We start from the raw sequence: 19,022 nt of genomic DNA, 5'->3' as shown, positions 1-19,022 counted from the left end.
AAAACAAATGCAGCATTTTAGCTCATGCAATACTGTTCCAGGCCAGCTATTTTCATTTCTTACTTTTTCAGGTTATAGGAAACCTTCGATTTCTATGGGAACGGTAGTAATTTGTAAAGCATCCAAACTTTTAAGAACATAGGACTATGCTTTGTATCATAATCTGATCCAAATACAGGCATATAGAGTTCCTGCAAGCAGTATCTCCAGAATGGCAGTTTCTCTCTTTGGATTTTCCCATCTTCTGTAATCATTTTAGCATCCAAAGTAAGGGATGTCAAATCACTTGAAGAGATAGCGGGAAGAGGGTGGACACCCATTCAATCACAATTCCTTTCAGGAAAAAAACACAGAAGATGCAGCTGAAGACAGAATCATTCTACAATCAAAATCCAGGGGACTGGAAACAACTCAAATTGTGTGGGCTAAGAAAATGACATCATAGCTCTGTGAAGTTGCTTTTAAAAGATGAGGTAGTGGGAGGCTGAATTCAGATGTTATTTACACCTCTTTAATCTCACTTGCCTTTTTTTTTTTTTAAGTCAATGTTAGTCAAGAGGTTATGTAGAGGATTATTTTTGAGGCTCTCTCTTCTTTTGGAGTGCCAAAGCCAATAATAATCATAGCATCTTGGAATAGTTGACAGAAAGGTGTCTAATAGAGGTAGTAAATCTTGCGTTTGATGTGAAGTAGAATTTCAGAAATTAACACGTATTTTTCATGTTAGTTCACTGCATGGTGACACTGTAATGCAAAAGAGTGGAGGGCACAGGTGTGATGACGTGAAGACTAAGGCTATGTCAGAACTATGAATGTTGTCTAACATCCTAGACTAAGGGTGTGCTTTATTTGCATACAAATAGAAAGGAGTGGCTGCTAGTTCTTACACCTATTATAAACATCTTTAAAAGTTGGAAATGCTGCACCAGTCAAAAATATTGCCACCATTTAAAATTTGCACAGAACTCGAATGATAAAAATTGTTCCATAAATTCTATGTTCTGTTTTTTCCACTGTTAGACTTCACACATCAGCTATTACAAGTACTAAGAACTGAAAGTAGGTAAACTCAAGATATAGTAATAATACTAATAACACTTTGTACTTCACTCATGCTTATGTCCAAAAATGTTCAAAACTTTTACAAACATGAGGAAAAGATTAGTCTTGAAGTTTTAAAGTAAGATTATCCGTACTTATAAACCAGAGAAATTAAGGCATAGGAAAAAAAGGGTTATACTTTAAAATATACTTAGACATTTAAATTTTATTGATCTCACTTTTAGATTGCATCAGACCTTTAGGGTATAAAGGCACTGGACTGACTTATTAAAGGAAAAGAAAATTCTCCCCTTGCTTTGTAATATTTTTTGTTTCTGGTAAAACATAGCAAGGAGGGCAACAGTTTTTGTGGATTTGTTTGGGGTTTTTTTGGTTTTGCTTTTTAGTTTGTTTGTTTGTTGGGGTTTTTTGTTGTTGTTGTTGTTGTATTGGGTTTTTTGGTTTTTTTGTGACCTGAAAACTTTCTACAGAAGTCTTCTGATAAATGTTGACCAGGTTGTTCCAGAAGTGGAAGCTGCCATTGACATACTAAGAGATAAAATAAGACAGGATTATGGGGAGAGGTGATACCTTTTCTTGATGAAATTTGTTTGGAATAGTTAAGGGGAAACAGATATGCTTCTAAATCCTGAGTAAAAGCTTGTATGCCACAAGACCTGTCCATTGGCCTTTGCTGGCTGCCAGACACCCACCCAGAGGCTCCTGCTCCTCAACAAAACAGGTGGAAAATAAGGTGAAAAAGCTTGTGGGTCAGCATAAAGACAGGGAGATCTTTTAGCAGTTACCTTCACAGGCAAAACCGGACTCAATGTGGGAAAATTAATTTATTGCCAGTTAAAATAAGTTTGGTTAGTGAGAAGGAAGGGAAAATTAAGACAATACCCTCCCCTTCTCCCCCCTGCCTTTTTCCCATGCTCAGTGTCACTCTGTTTCTTAGCCTGAGCCTGCTTCTCACTCCTGATGGCACAGGGGGTATGGGGAATAGCAGCTGTTCTCTCCTGCTCCTCGTGCTCATCCTCTGCTCTAATGTAGGTGTGGGCCTTCGCGACATCTCCACATCCTCCAGCATGGGATTTCTCATAGATCCTGTCCCACATATGCCCCAGATGGGCTTTCCAGAGGCTCAAGGGGATCCTCCTCAGCCTCCTCCTTCTCTCCCCTGGGTGCTCACAGGCATATTTCTCACTTTTTTCCTCACTCCTAGGCAGTGTTTTGCCCTTTCTAAAATACTTTTTCCCAGAGGTGCCACCATCTCTGCTTCAGGGCTCAACCATGTCCTGAGGTGGGTCACTAGGAGCCAGCTGGAACCAGTTGTGTTTGGCACTGGTGCAGCCCTGGCCTCACCTCTCAGAGGCTGCCCTGCACCGCCAGCACCTGGGCACCTGCCCCCAGGATGCCATTGTTCCCTCACAGCTCTTCCAGTCAGTCCAGTGTCTTCCCCACAGCAGAGTTGCCTCTGCACTCTGCTGGGAAGGTTGCAGAGATGTACAGTGTTTTGTAGATGAGAGGGTACCTTGAATTCAAAAAGTAAACTTTTGGGGTCCCTGATCTCACATCCTAGCTCCCCAATAACCCAAGGGGACCAGGCTGTCCCAGGGGTTAGTGGCTGGTGGTGAAGATATCTCTCTTCTCTGGCTGACAATCTGGATACCTTCAAGATTTCAAGGCCAATTATCCTGGGAATGTCTTTGTGTAGTGACTTGTTTTGTTTTGCTTTGTGGTTTGTTTTTTTTTCTGGACATGATCCAACGGAAAGAGAGCAGCTTTCAGTGGGTCAGACAGAGGGTTCTCCTCTCAGGGACCTTCCCCTCATGGCTCCCAGCTACCCTGAGGGGAGTGGCATCTCGCTTCCTGCCTCTGCACCCTGAGTGACCTGCATGGGCAGGACACCCAGCACATCCTTGGTGGTCTGAATGGCTCACAGTTCCTAATGCATCCTGCATGAGGTAGAACCCAGATGGAGGAATAGAAAGGAGACAGAGGGGCTCTTCTCTGTGCCTGGAATTAGTGCTGGGGCTGAACCATGCCTCCAGCACGGTGGCAGATCCGGGAAGGCATTTTGTGTAGCACACAAGCAAGAAACAAACGCAGTCAACAGACAACAGGCTGTTCAGCAACTAAGACAGGCTGTTTAAAAAACAGAGTCATTTTTGCTCCTGTTCTGTAATACAGGAACAGGTATTGTGCATGTCTGTGTAGTGCCAATAACGTGTCTCTCCTTAGTTCTCTGTAGTGGAGTTCTCTGCCATAGTGAAAATAATCAGTTAACAATTATCACAGGTGACAATGCATCTTTACATCCTATCAGCCACAGATATTTTCCACTGGTCTGTACAATACAAACTGATCAGTAACAATAGGAAGGAGCAAAGCTATTGTTGGGATAGAGCAGCGCAATGTTCACAGAATATTCGATGGGGGATGCACTTCTCAAGAGGAGTTAATAAGCAGCCACACTTGAATACCTGATGTTTATAAAGGGGAGAAATTTATACGGAGGAGTACATTATGGCTAAAAACCTATTTGATCTGGCTGAAACAAAACCTGGCCTTCATCTCGCGTGTAGAATAAAGTCTACCAGGGCCCAGAAAGAGAGATTTGTCTTTGAGGAGTGATCTGAAAGATAAGTGATGCGTCAAAGGAAAGAAAATGCAGTTTCTGCTCCTTAGGGAAAGAGGGGAAAAGGGGAAGGGAAAAAAAAAGAAAGGGAAAAAATTAATACTCCTCTGTTGTGTTTTTTTCTTTTTTTTTTTCCTAGCTGTAGCAGTAGCCTCTTTCCTTTGATTTGTCATGATTTAAATTCATATAAAAAGATTTATTTCAAATAAGCCCCTTTAACTGTAGGGGCAGATTTTTTTTCCTAAAGCCTTTTGTAAGAACAAAGTAACCACTTGTCACACACAGAGACTAATGGGAGTTTAGTGTGGGTTTTAGTGTTCATTCATACGCTTTGTGTTCAGCTAGTCATAAGTTAAATCTTTAGAAATCACACCGCAGGAATCCTTCTCTTAGGGGTGGGGGCAGGAGGCAAATCTGTGGAGATATTGAGAGCTGGTGAGCGGAAACTGCTCTTTTCAGGCTTCCTAAACGGCAGCGCAGGAAATAAACACATGCAGGAAGTCGTATGGCCTTTTCTTGAACTTAAAGTTTATACAGCAATTGATAACTGAGGCAAACTTTGTGTACTTAAACTTTTGAAAATTAAATGAAGTAAAGAGAGCACGTTTAGCCCATGCCAGCATGGCCTGGAGTTTCTGCAACCAACTCATCTAAATACAGTATTAAAAATCAGAAAGATTATACAGGGTATATATTTTTATAGCTAGAATGTGTCTTTGAAACCTTTTTGTATGTCTTCTCTCTGTCCTCTTTTCCTTCCATTTCTCTAATTCTCTCCCAATGAAACTGAACTGAAACATTGAAACAAAACTGAAAATCATGTTTATGAAGCTGTTTTCTGTGCTTCTGCACCAGACTCTGCTCTTTCATGCTTTCCCTGACCTTCTCATTTATCTTGTAAGCCCTTCAGGGTAAGGATGGTCTTGGACTGTGTGAAACACCTTGTTAGGTGGTGGCCCATATTGATATTTGGTTAATGCTACATATATGGTGTGTAAAAGTTGTCTTTGAAAGGAGGGTAAAAATAAATGAAGTGTCATTCTTGAGTATAGCTTTTGAAATTGATAGCATCAATTTACGAACAAGGACATTTATAAGCATTTCAAAGAAATATTATTTGTGTTCATATTTCTCAACCTTTCACTGTATTAACAAGGTCACTGTAAATTTAATGTTTAAAAATGAACAGGTTTAGTTTTATAATAATTACAATCAGTTCGGGTAAATTTGCATAGGAAATTTAGAACACCTTTGCCAATAAAAAGATAGCAAGCAAAACCCAAATGCAGAGCAGAATATGGAGAAAAAGTACATTTGCATGTCTTTGAAGACCAGCCTAAATACCTGTTAAAAATGCATCCATTTCTATGCACCTTCTACTCTTTTTAAAAATTGATGCTTTTTGCTGCCCTAATAAAACACCTGTAACAGTGCAAGTGTTTATTAGGAATATTTTTTATAAAACAGGGACTAGAAGCAAAAAGCTCCAGTTAAAGTAAAATGAAAGAAAGACAGAAAGAATGCATGTGAATTGCACATCTGTAGTCTGGGTTGCTTGCAAATGAAGTTATTAAATTAATTTTTAAAAAACAATTTAAGATTTTGGATTTTTTTTCTGTGTTTTGAGTAATTAAAACACATCATGAAATTTCATAGTCTGCTTAGAAGATTACATATTTGCAATGTAGCTTTGTGATGGCTTGGCCTTACCTAACCACTAGGTGGGATTTCAAGACTTCAAGAAATACATCTAAACATTGGCCCCAAACTGCCATTTACCATAACATGGACATATTGAACAGGAGTTCAATAAATGTCAGTATAATAAAAAAATATGGAGGTTTCTACCATTAATCTTGGTATTGTATCTTCTACACATTTTCAGAACATCCCCTTACTTCTATCACTTATTGATTATCCATTTGATTTATATCCCAGCATGAAGTCTTAACAGTCATCAGTCTTCCTTTTGGGCATTACAGTGACATAGCTCTTTCACTGATATCTTTGAAGGAATCCATTTTTTCTTTTTCCAGTTCCTTACAGGAAACACTAAAATTTGTTCCAGATCGTGTGTCATTATATATTTGCACAATCATGATATGTAGCTGCATTAATTGTATTCTACCCTAAAAGCTATTTTTACGTTGCATTTCTTTCTTTTTTGATAGTCCAGCTCCACAGTGAGAACGTACCAAAACAGTAAATCAAGAGTGACCATGAGCCCTGGCTTTAGCTCCCAGTGGAATAGCAGCCAACCTGCTTGGAATACATACACCTTTCCAAGAGCCAGCTTGCACTACCAGTCTCATGCTAGCTACACCTACTGTGCTGGACATCCTGCTGTAAGTAATTAAACTTTTTTCTGCAGTTACCTGAATGAGTTCTGTGATACCCTGGGAGGTGGAGGTGCTCGGGGGCTGGCAGTTCAACACCCTTCTCCAGTGCTCTTTGAGTCCCACAGCAGTCAGGACAGCTCATGTGTACTAACCCTAACTCTAGAAAATAATAGAATAAGTCTTAGACATATGCAAACGGGAAAGTTTCATGACTCAGTAAAAATACATAAATTTTTGTATATTTAGCAATTCTTCTCCTTGCATGAAATTATTGTTGTGTGCCTGGGTTTCAGTGTCAGAGATGTGGTCTGGAAAGCAGTATTATAGATGGCCTCTTTTCTGTTTCTGGTGAGCCTGCTAGATGAATGAATTATTCTTTCTATTTCAGAGATTTTAAATTGTGTGGATGAGTCAGGGGAGGAGAGCATCTCTTCTCATGATTTGATTTGTTTATACTCACTACTTTATCAATTATTTGATCAGTGGTGAACATGCAATCTTGTTGCTAAGCAAAGACTACTGGTCTTCTGTAATTTGCATGAACTGGTGGCTGAAAAGAATGGGAGGGTGCTCACTGTTGTTGCATGCTTTAATTTGACAACCATGAAAGGATCACAACTGCAGGCTGATGGTGTTTTTTGTCATATTGGTATAGTTGACTGCTCACAGCAGAGCCTTTTAGTTTCTGATATTGAAAGACCCTGAGAGAGTTAAGGGGGGAAGATCTCATTAGTGTAAGCAATCTTCCTTTTTTCCAACTCCACTGTTTGTTTTTTTAGTGTTTGGATTTGAACTTAGCTTTGGACATTTGGACATAGAACTTCTTAAAGGACATAATATTTTAACTTCCTGCCATGTGTACATAATCAGGCTTTGCCATCAGTGAATTCCAATAGGAAAATGGGGAAGTGAAGCTTTTACTACAGAGTGGAAATTATACTCTGCAGTCGTATTGCAAGATCTTTGTGATTTGATATAGATTTGCTATCTTACCTGGCAACAGACTTCTGGCCAGAAGTTTGCGTTAGGATTTGTCTCAAACATGAACATGATAATTGAAATAAAGGAGAGGAATAAATCTGTAAAATCTTATCTCTTTTCTGAGGTGATGAGTTCTCAGAATGAATTAAATATCTCTATAGATTCTGCTGTTTGCTAAAATCCATTATGGTGTCATTGAAAGTGATAAAAACTGTTGTGAAGAAATAAAAGGTATTTGGCATTGGAAGGGCACGGATATTTTCCTCGCTTAGAATGATGGCTCCAAAAGAGTCCCTGTACAGCTTAATTTAACTTCAGCTGTAGGTATTCAAATCATTAACTGCTCCTTTACTTTGAAAATTTAGAATAAATGCTGCCTAATTTGTGAGTCTAGCTTTGACTCTGCTAAGCAAAAGAGCATACAAGAGCAATGCTAACTGTCCTGGAAGAGAGCGTAAAATTTGAATTGAAATGTCTGTCTTTTTCGAGCTACTTCCACAGTTCCTCTTTCCTTTATTTACACTGAAGTTGATGGTAACTGAACTAGAATTGTAGTACAATATTTGTAGATGGTATGTATACAACCTATACAATATTTTTTTTCATTGAGCACCTTAATATGTAGTCATTGGAAATGATATTTCAGTCTGGAAGTTGATTTATCTGATTGCTGGAAAGGAGAGATTTCAGAATGTGCAGATTTGCGTAAACCTTTGTGCAATTAATCCAGCCCTCAATGTCCCTGGGTTTAGCTGTTTACAAAACTTGGCCCATTTCTTGGCTCCTGCTTATCTGAGAAGATCTGTTGCAGTGCTACGCAGCAGAGATTGGATTGACTCCCTAGGCTGCTGGTAAAAACCTGTAACAGATTAGCTGCCATTGCAATGCCAATCACTGTGATCACATACTTTTTCCATACCTTCTCTACTTTTATAATCTCCAAGGGTGAGGCCCTAAGCAGGGCCTGGGCAAGGCACTTCAGCAAACTCAGCTCCTCCCTCCTGCAACATCAGATGAAGTTCAAGTTTCCAAGAAAAACAATGCCTTAATATCGGCTTGAATATCTGTTTCATTGTATATGATAAAGTTATAATTAGTCCGGTTCCTGTTTCTAAGTTAGATTTGTTTAATCTGGGCTCAAACCAACCTTCCTATGGCAAACAATGATAATGAAAGTTGGATACAGACAGAGCTCCTTTATTCATGAATCTTCCCAATATTACATGCTCAATTGGATATCTACTTTGCTTCAGGGGATTTTATTTGCCCTCATCTGACAAAAGTTCACTAGAACAAGCTGTAGGTTGTAGTGCTGTATGAAGCTGTTTCTGCAAAACCTCCCCCATAGAGTATGTCTAAAGATCATTGCAGTTCCTTGACACTTTGGAGGCTAACAAACTTACGAGCACTTTGCAAGTTCAAGGCAGACAAATGTCAGGGAGTTGGATCTGGCCTTGAAGTACTTAAAGATATTAGTCCCCAAAGACAGCGCCAAGAGAAAAGCTTTGGATTTCTCTACTGTTTGGAGAAAAGCTGAAGGAGACAAAAAAGATTCATTTTAATTGGGCAAAATGTAGCTAAAAAAATCCAAAACACCTCTAATTCTTTTTTTTTTTTTCATCTAAATGAAGGAAAAAATATCTTACAAAGAGAAGTGCTGAGAGACCCTTATGACTCTGACTGGTCCTGAGAAATACATCGGAGTCAAAGGTGGGGGTTTTATTTTATTTTATCAGAGAGCACACTTGGCATCTCTCTTCCATAGTGCTGCAATCATTGATTAAAAGCAGTCTTTCCACCCTAGGAAAGGAAAGAACAGGAAGCTTGTTTAAACAGAGTAATTTTTCAGCTCTTGGAGTTATATAAGAGAGAAAAAGGCTCCGTATCATCTCATTCAACAGTGAAATGAGTTTTTGAACAAACAAGAAGGTGCTAACTTCTAGCCATACTGGTAGACAAGATACCCTGTAGGATCTATGTAAACTAATGTGAGTGATAATGTGGTAGATGGCCCTTGCAAAGTAAATGATTTTTGATATTAGAGGCTAGAAATTCCTCTGGCATTAACATTCAGAGGCTTTCAGCCAGAAAAATACAGCATGTAATACTCAAAACATAAGAAGATACCGAGTCATCTAACATGCTTTTCTCTTGAACTTTCTTCACACAGGAAGATAAAAAATAGACAAAGTAATTCTGATTATCACTGTTGGGCAAGAGAACTTTCACATCTATGCAGGCTTCCTACCCATGCTTTTTCCAAAGTCTCTAAGACTCACTTAATTTACCTTTTTCCACGTTTTACTGGAAGGACGATAGAATTTTACAGGTCTTCAGAAATCTTGTCCATTGAATTAACTCTAACAAATGATTACTTAGACTGTGCTTTCATTTTAAAGTACTACATGTATAAAGTGGGCAAACAAAACATAGGTCTCATCAGCTTTAGACTATTTCAGCTGAAATCGTAAGGATGTCACTTATGTCTTTCTTGAATATTCATGTAGCAGTCACAGATACCTGCCACACTCACCTCTGTAGAAGTCAGTCCTTATTAATGAAGGAATTTGGCAATGTGTTAATCTTTGACAAAGCACACAGTACTGTCACAGACTGTGTTACCCTGCAGGACTTGAAACCTTTGTTGTATGCCCATGGGATGATGAATTTTGTTGCATACATTAATTTCTTCTCATGCATACATCTCTGTAGCATGCATGATGTCTTTGAAATCCTTATCTAGATATGCAACTCTGGTGAGTTGACCCTGGCTGGACGCCAGGTGCCCACCCAGCCGCTCTATCGCTCCCCTTCCCAGCGGGACAGGGGAAAGACTAAGGTGGAAAAAACAACTCATGGGTTGGCATAAGGCAGTTTATTTAAAGCAAAAAGTAAAGCACAAGCACGTGCGTGCAAAGGCAAAGTGAAGCGAAAGACAGCACGGTTTATTCTCCACTTCCCATGAGCAGCCATGGTCGGCCACCCCCAAGAAGCAGGGCTCCAGCATGCGTAACAGTTCCTCAGCAGGCAGCCATTGGAGTCAAGCAATGCCTGCCTTCCTGCTCCTTGCCTCAGCTTTTATATCTGAGCTGACGTCACATAGGACGGAATATCCCTTTGGTCAGTTTGGGTCAGCTGGCCTACTTGTGTCCCCTCCCAGGATCTTGCCCTCGACTGAGGAAGGAATGTTACAGTGCTGATGCTGTGCTTAGCAGTAGCCAAAACCCCGGTGTGTTATCAACACCCTTCTAGCTGCCAATGCAAAGCACAGCACTGTGAGGGCTACTGTGGGGAAATGAACTCCAGCTTAGCCAGACCCAGTACAGCAACTCAGCATATGTAAGACTTCCAGCTAAAATCCGTTCTGCGCTCTAACAGGATTCAGTCATGCTCTAGTAGATCAGTGACAGCCTTCAAAGCGTGATTGGTTAAATCTGTAAAGTTATTATTTGGAGCTCTACACATAATGTTTACAAGCTGTTACATGACTGAGGTGTCATATATGGATCAGAAAATCAGTTTCCTTAGCAGTCCCCATTCCTACAGTCTGTCCCCAGACTTCTTTCTACTAATTTCCTTAAATATGTGATTGCTTCAGAAATTATGCTGTTAGTTGGAATGTGCAAAGCAGAATTAAAAAAAAAAGTGATGGAGAGCTCTATAAGATGTAACTGGCATCCTTCCACTCACTTCTCTGAGCCCTAGTGGGATTTCAGATCTTTAATCTTAGGAATCTTAAGACCCAGTAGAAGGAGCTATAGCTCCTTTTACACGTTTCCACTGACTATCCTTGGACAGAAAAGCAGAAAGGGAGCAAGGCTGTTACTGTGGACAACACTAATGGAAGGTCTTACTCACTGTCAGCATGACTGTGCAGAGTCCATCGGAAAAATTTCCAGTGGCAGGTAGGTAAGCCTCATTGCTGATGACAGAACTGCTGGACTGCAGTATTGCACAGCTGTGATGCTTTATGTAAACTGACTGTTCTCGTTATTGCCACACAGATTGGATTAACATCTGTACTGTTTTAACAACTTATTTTGTATAAATTTATAAAATTAGAAAGCCTGCCATTTTTATGTGATTAGATGATACAATGTTTAGGGACCACCTGGAGATGTGAGATACAATTATGAATTTGTATGTACACATATGTACATATCTAATGGCTAAGTTATTAGTCTATAGTGTATATATATTTATATATATAACAGGTCAAGCTTTTGGCTAAAATCTTTGCAGAATGATGTAGGAAGGTTCTCAATGCACAGCTGGTGTTGGGTGTCAGTCTCAAGTCTTCTAATGTGATCCTGTTTCTGAAACATAAACCCAGTTAGAGAACACATTCTCGTAAGTGTAATATCCTATTCAAAGTCAGTTCTATACACCAAAATAAGACTGACAGAAGCAATATACTGATACATGCCAAATTCATAAGATAGGCCATAAATGATGTGATCCTACACTACAATGCAAAGATAACGTTTTAAGAAGCATCTTCCCTTAAATCCAGGCAGTGTTCAATACATATAGCATGGATGTCCTATTCAAAACATGCCTTTATTTCTCTAGAAATATAAGTAGAACAGATCAGCACTCTAATTTATCATTTTTTTAATACTAAGATCTTTCCAGTGAGTATTTCTTTCGCATCTCTCCTTAGAGAAAGAGACAGTGCTACGAGTGAATCGCTTATGCAGTATAATACTGTCATCACTAATTTCCAAGATATCTGTTTAAACAGAAGCTGTCACTTTCTGATCTGACTTGAGCCTCCTGCCTGATTCATTTTGTAATGTCACGAACAGTGGATTGTGGATTCATGGAGAAGAGCTGGTCTGATTAAAGATGAAGAAACTTCCTTTTACACATGCACATCCTCATAATCAGCAATGATGGGAAAGGAAATAAATAGTACAGTAGGCATAAATTGAAAGTGTCTCTCTAAGAACCTCTCAATTTCACTTGAAGTTCTGAAATCTTGGTTTTCTCTGTCCCTAGTGTTAACCCTTTCTTACCTTCAAGGGCCTTTTATGTCATCTTTTATGTCACAGTATATAAAGTGTAAGGGATGTATTTTGATCTTCTAAAGATGGTGATAGCCCCAGCTTCAGCAGCCCATTAGTAATCTGGGGAAAGCTCAAGTGTGAGCTGGAAAGAAGTGGGAAAGAAAGTTCCCAATCAGAAGTAAAAGAGAGATTTATCACAAGAAGCTATTTTTTGTAATTGCTGATATGTTCCTTATGCAAGAAGTGAGAGAGCAAATGAAGAGGCAGTCATTAAAGTGAGAATGAAAAGTATGACATCTCCATTGCTGGGTATCAGTTGTGGTATAAGAGAAAAGCTGTGCCAGTTAGGAGGAAAGTAAATGAAGGATTGTGGAGAAAGGAATAGTTTTAATTGACAAGATGTTGTAGCTATCAGGTGAAATGGGGAACTTAGTGATCAACTGCAAATCCATATGCTAACTGCTGACATAAATTATTCTGTTTATCTATTACCTCCATCTACAGGAACAGAGCCTCAAAAACATGAACTTATTAGACCGCAAACGTGAAACACATTTTCACTGTGGCTTGGCTTCTTTTGAGAAAAGAGGGTGGAAATTTCAAACCCTCAAACAAATATGTCTCTTAATTGACTTTTCTCACCATCTGTGCTTACTTATAGCTGAGGCAAGCGGTACCAGTGACTTGTGAGATTGCTTTCAATGCTGCCTCTTTAGGCCAGCTTTTCAAAGCAGCAATCACATGCAGTTAATTCCGATCAGATCAGCTTATCAACTCAGTTCATTGTAGCACTTTCATAATCATTCGTGTGTGACAGCCCATTAAAACTTGGCCAGGTCTTTAAAAAAAAAAAAAAATCACAAAATCCACCAATGTGTTTTACATTCAGCCTTTGAGGTATTCAGCATATTTGTTTTGTGTATTAAGCTTTGAAATTGAACTTTTGTAAAGGATTGTAGGGAAAAGTCACCAGTAATATAGGACTCTAGCCAAAGTAGTTTATCGTGTTTTATCTTGAAGAGTAGTTTTATTCAAAAATATACACATGATGCTGTAATTATTGTGTTAAATGCTGTCTATGGCTCTGCTTGGCTTCTGCAAAGGTACAGTGCTGAGAATGCTGCATGGCAGATCAGAGAGGGCTAATGTGGAGTGCGTGAAAGGCCGCTGCCTGTGGGTGGTTTGGGTAGACCAAGTGAGTTTTTCCTTTCTTCGGGACTTTTGGTGGATGGCAATTGCAGTTTGAAGTTGAATGCTCTGCTCTGAAAGGGCAGTGCCCCTCAGAGGGGAGAGCACTGATAACACAAAATGCTTCAACTGACTTGCAACAAATATTTTTGAAAAAGTCTGGGGAAATGGAAAGTTCCACCTAAATTTGAGTTTGGAGATCTTTGGTTTCAGAATTCTGATTTTTATGTGTGAATGTTGTTTTTTATTTTTTTTTCTGTATCCACTACTCATTTACACACCACACATATTATGTGTTCTTATAGTTTATCAGCAGATTAAGAATTCTGTGGAATGATGTTTGTTGATGTCTTTTATAGATTTGTTTCTACTATGTAATTTAACAGAAAAAAATCAAATTTTCTATAAAAATCACAAGACGTTTTCTGAACGATTAATATTAACAAGACTGGAAAAAAATTTCTATATATAACTTGTTTCCTTATTTTCAAGAAGAAAGATTTCTTTGTGGAAAATATAATTGAAATCTTTGAAATGACAAAAAATACTTCTGCATATATATCCACAGCATTGGTAAAATAAGTACTCACCACCTCCAAGTGCTAACAAGATCAACCATTTTGGAGATGGAAATTTTTCGTTTATAAACAGATTTCATAAGATATTTCTTGCTGATTCTACATTTTTGTTCTTGCATAATGAAGTGGAAGATACACAGAAAGAAGGTATTTTTTAATATGCTTTAAAAAGACAAACCAGATGCTACCTTTTTTTCTTCTTCTTTTTATTTTAAAGAAAAGAAGAAAATTCCCTAAATTTAGACTGTAAAATAGGCTTGTAGGAGGCAGTAAATACAGATTTTAGTAAATGTCTATAATTTACAGCTACACATATCTACCTACACATATCTCTATAGGTATTTATGTCTGTATTCATAAAAGTGTATGTCTATATATATATATGTATATACGTGCTTCCACTGTTTATTTTTGTTTTGGTTTTCTGCCTTAATTTAGCAAATAGGTCTATAGTTCTAATTTAACTTCTCCATCTCATTTTCAGTAAGCCAGACAGGTTGTCTTTAGGATTTGTTAGTAAAGGTGATGAATTCCTCCAGGCTCCAGAGAAAATCCTGGTCTTAGGGCTTGACAGTAGATGCTACAAACTGCCAACCTGTCACATGTTTTGGAGACACATGACACTTTCTGAAAGATTGATTATTTCAGAAGGCCAGCAACTGTGTTACTTTCATTTTAAATAATTAACACTCTCTGGCAACTTCCTTGTTGTATTGCAGCCTCCCAGAGTGAAGAGTTTTAGACTAGTCTGAACAAATACTGCTTCAACTAATTTTGCTGATGGACTCTTTCCCTTCTCTCTTAATTTTAATTGGTGTTATTTTTATAATATAAACCCACCCAATTCACTGAAGGCATAAGGCATGAAATTTTCCTTCTGCGCTTAGACCTACCTCCTTGCCTCAAGGTTTTATTTACACCAGGGATGCTATTCAACAGCACTGTCAACAGCAACTTCTGTTTATAAAGAGAGGTGGAAGAAACACATATCTGTGGGAAATACTGATTTGTCAAAATTGAAATTTCTTTTGATGACATTTCAGGTTTTTTTACCCTGGACAAATTTCAAATGTTGCTTTACTGTAAACCCAAATGCTGACCAAAGATCACTTGTCCCTTGCTGATTTCTGGCATATGTTCCACCAGTGATTTAAGCACTTTGTTGAGAGCACATGATGTAAAAAAGATCAAAATCCTGGAGTTCATTTGCATGACCATGCTTAATTTCCCAAGTAATCTAAATTTTGATCTTTGTCACCTTTGTTGAAATGTTTCTGTTGCTTTTAATAACTGGATTTCCTTTGAAAGAAACACCTTGAGAGACAGTATGTTCTGTGTGTCTGTGTTGGCCAAATTGTTCATTAAGTCCTCTACTTTTGGACAGTTTCAAGATGAAAGTTACTGTGTTAGAACTTTATGTTAAGGACATTGAAAGCACTGTGTGAAAGATGTTTCTACATGACACATGAAGGAGGAAGCTGGAGTTTTTGAGAGGGAAAACAGAGATCCTCAAAATAACAGACTTCATTTATTTCTGATAATCAGGGAACAACTCACCACAGTGTTGAGTTTTTCCTTGATAAAGACTCTATTGACCTCATATTTGTACCAAAATACTGTAAAAGGAGGTCCATATCCTAAAGCATGTAGCTAGATGGGACAGAAAGTAAGAAGGGAAGCAAAGGCACTAAAAGAAGGGATCCTACCAAAGGTCATGCAGCTGTTGGAGGAAATGTGTGGCAGTAAGCTTTGGTTTTCATTAATTTCAAGTTGGTGCCTTATCTGTCAAACCAGGCAGGTTTTCTGTATTTTTTCCAAGTGTATAACTAAGCAGTGTTTACTTTTGTTCTAAAACCTGTAACTATAAGGTGTTGGAGGGGTTTTACTGCAGACCAAAATGTGTAGCTGAAAGCGGGTATGCTTAGTTATTTTCTTTGTTTTCAATCAGTGTCTCTCTTTTAAGCTATATCAGGTTCTCATTAAGGATGTTAAATACAGTTATTGGTGCTTTTGGGAAAAGGGACTTGCTTCCTGCAAGGGCATCTCCCCCCAAGGCATCACTCCTTTGTTTCCTTTGTTTCCATTTTTATTTTATTTAGGGGCTGTCAATATTTTAATATAGTTTTCCATGGCAGTCCCCTTTTTAAGTGTAAGATGGACTGCCTGGATTTTGCCAAAAAGACTGAGTTTGAGTTTCACAAGGAGCAGAATATTTTTCCATTTGATCCATTCATGTACAAATACCTATCTCCCTTGGATATACAGTCAATTTCCATGCAAGAGGAAAAAAATTGAAAGGATTGAAAGGACCTGGAAATATTGCAAAGGTCTTTACAGAGATTCTCTACAGTATTTTCACCTTTCACGCTTTTTTTTTTTTTCATATTTTTAAGCATTAGCCCTCTGGCATGGTCAGGTGCTAGGAATTTCCTGGCACCAAAGGCAAATGCTGTGTTGAGGCTCTGTCCTTCTGCCCCGGTGACCTGTCCTTGGATGTGTGCCAACACAGCTTGCTCTGCTGAAACCAGAGCCGCTGCTGATCTCTCTGCCAAGTGCTTGCAGTCAGTGAGAGCAAAACTCAGCCTTTAAGTTCAGCGTGGTCACAAATGCTCTACGGCTGGACTCAGTCTTAAAGGTCTTTCCCAATCTAAATGACACTATGAGTCTGTGACACAGTGTGAAGGTTGCCAGAAAGTTCTCGGCTGCGGTCTATTCCAGCATATTCATTTCTTCTCTATACTAGGTTTTACTACTGCATCTCTGTGTTGTCTTGGAAAAACCATGCAGTTTTATCTGTTCCCCCATCTTACTTTATTTGTTTGTTTGTATCACGTGAGAACATTTTCCCACAAACACTTAGATGTGTAGCTGAATTTTTTTTTGTGTTGTCAGTGATTTATTTGAAGAGTAGGAACTTTTAAACTTCTAGAAAGCACCTCAGTTTTTGCTTTGTTATCAGGCTAGTACCTCTTTGAAGACTTCCCTATCTTCAGAAGCTGCACTAGTAGAAATCCTTATATTGTATACAGCTGGGTGAAAGGTTGGATTGAGTTGTTTTCCTGCCAAATTATAAAGTGATTTTCTTTTTAAATCTTTCTTTCCATTTGGCTGCTACTTAATGTCTTTTGTCTGCTTAAGGAGGACAGGTGCAATTATTCACCTCTGAGTCCCGGGAAAGATATAGTAATTCAGCATGGTCTCTTAGAAAGGAATGTAATTCACTGCTCCACATACAATACATTATGCAAGTCAAACAGAACTGTGAAAGCTGTAGCATTGTCAAGGATAGCATACGATGAACAATGCTTGATACCAAGTCAGGCTGTTTGTCTTAATATTTTGTTTGGGAGAAGAAAAGTAAAAGAATTAATTATAGATTGAAGCTTGATAGAATTGTATTTTTAGTCTTTTAAGGACAAAACCCCTTGGCACTGCTATGTGAGAAAAAGGATGTATGAACCTTCTTCAACTAGTTCCTTGTGATGTAGATTTTCAAGCAGTGATAGTAGATCCATCATTACTTAGATAATTTAATATTTTTTTTCTTTTATCATGATGAAAATAGGAAGCAAGATTCCAAAAGTGTAGCTCAGAACGGGTTTCTGAAGAGTGAAAATTCTCACCCTGTCCTTAAAGTGCAACCCTACTCACCACTGAGTTAAGATACGAAGGCTACTTAGAGGTTTCAGCCCAGAGTGAGTATATTCAATAGATATTTAATAAGTTAATGATGGAAGAGATCTGCTTACAGAACAAAATTCTGCAATGGGTGAAGAAACAGAGTTTCTAGCTGTGGTCACTTAGAACGGCAGAGCCGCTTTGTCCCATCATACTTGTTGCTTGAAAATTACACAAAATGAAGAGATTTAATTTAAAGATTTTTTTTTCAAGTTTCAAGACCTTTTTTCTCACCTGAAAATGTCAGCTTACTGCTTGTGTGTATCATGGTTAAGTCTTTTCATTTCAGTCCCTATTTTTACTTGCTGCTAAGTTTATGACACTTGCATCTTTCCAGGGAAAACTATGAGGCCTGGTCTGATGCTAAAGGGATATTGTCACAGAATTTTGAATAGAGTCCTTTTTGCTGTTTCATAATCAAAGAAGTCAGATGCACATTTCTCACCTTTGTTGAAATAAATAATTTAATTATCAAATCTTTTCCTCCCACTAAGTGCAATGACTTATAGAATAGATACTGTTCTTTTCAGGCAGTTAAACATTCATGCTTCCCCACTCCCACCCACATGATCAGTTATTTCAGGAGCAGAGAGATAAACTTGATGCTTTCTAGTAGAAAGCATCTGGTGTCTGAAGCAGGGCTTGGTCATTTTGACTTTTCTGAAACTCAGAATGGAGTAATTTTGTGATTATCTGTCATGGCTTTTTTTTCTTTTCTTTTCTTTTTTTTTTTTTTTTTGTTACCAGAGGAGTTAATCCGGGCTAAAACGGGCATTATGAAGAGGGCAAAATATTCAAATTGTTGTTCTTACAGCCAAGTATCGTACAATAGGCAAACTGACTATGGAAATTATATCTGCTTATGGTAAGATGTATAAGTCCCTTCAGAGTAAATGCAGACTGCTGTGTAGATCTAAAAAAATGCTCAGAATCTGGGAACAAACAGCTGTGCTGCTGTTCCAGGACTGAGTGTACCACATGACAATCATTTTGTTTCTCTTGAAATGTTAGTGAAGCAGAAAAAAAATTCACATAACATTAATAAAAGAAAGCCAAGCATGTTAGCACTTTTGTGATGGCTAAGTTGCTTGGTTTCATGAATAACTGCTTTTTAAAGGGCAACCAGCATTGAAATCTTGTTAACTGACTAAAAATAAATTATTTGAATGACTAGATCTAATTTAGATATTTTATTCTATGTTCTATGTGAACAAACACCTTTTTCTAGTCTTGTTAACATCATTAGGAATCTTCGTGTTGATGGGGGTCTCCGTAGGTAGAGTAACTGGCATGATTGAAAATATTTTTCATTCTTTTAGACCAAAAAAGGGAAGAGGAGACTTTTTCCTCTGAAAAAGGAAGGATAAACCCACACAGAAAGAAAAGTGCCAATCAAATTATGTTTTGGGGGAAACAGCTAAACTGTTTATAAACAAGATGTCAAATATAAAGAAGGAGGGGAAAATACCTAAATATAATCTCTTTCAGCAAAAGTGAACTGAGATTGTTGTCTGTAGAATTCTTAAGGAATTTTTTTTTACCATATTAAAGTTTGTCTTGAAAAACC

At 38.2% G+C, this 19,022-nt stretch overlaps 1 protein-coding gene across 5 annotated transcripts in view; it reads left to right on the top strand.

The window, feature by feature from the left end:
* RBMS3 (RNA binding motif single stranded interacting protein 3) overlaps window positions 1-19,022 on the top strand; it is a 765,077-nt gene that overhangs the window by 267,416 nt on the left and 478,639 nt on the right. For all 5 annotated transcript variants that reach the window (XM_051789016.1, XM_051789015.1, XM_051789013.1 and 2 more), the window contains one exon: window positions 5,854-6,027. In XM_051789016.1, coding sequence (XP_051644976.1) covers window positions 5,854-6,027 — 174 coding nt within the window. The remainder of the gene's footprint in view (window positions 1-5,853; window positions 6,028-19,022) is intronic.

This window comes from Manacus candei, unplaced genomic scaffold, assembly GCF_025592945.1.
Source record: "Manacus candei isolate 608988 ecotype Guabito, Panama unplaced genomic scaffold, ASM2559294v1 h1tg000026l, whole genome shotgun sequence".
Lineage (NCBI taxonomy): Eukaryota > Metazoa > Chordata > Aves > Passeriformes > Pipridae > Manacus > Manacus candei.
The sequence above is the reverse complement of the archived record's forward strand: the minus strand, read 5'-3'. Positions and strand labels throughout refer to the sequence as shown.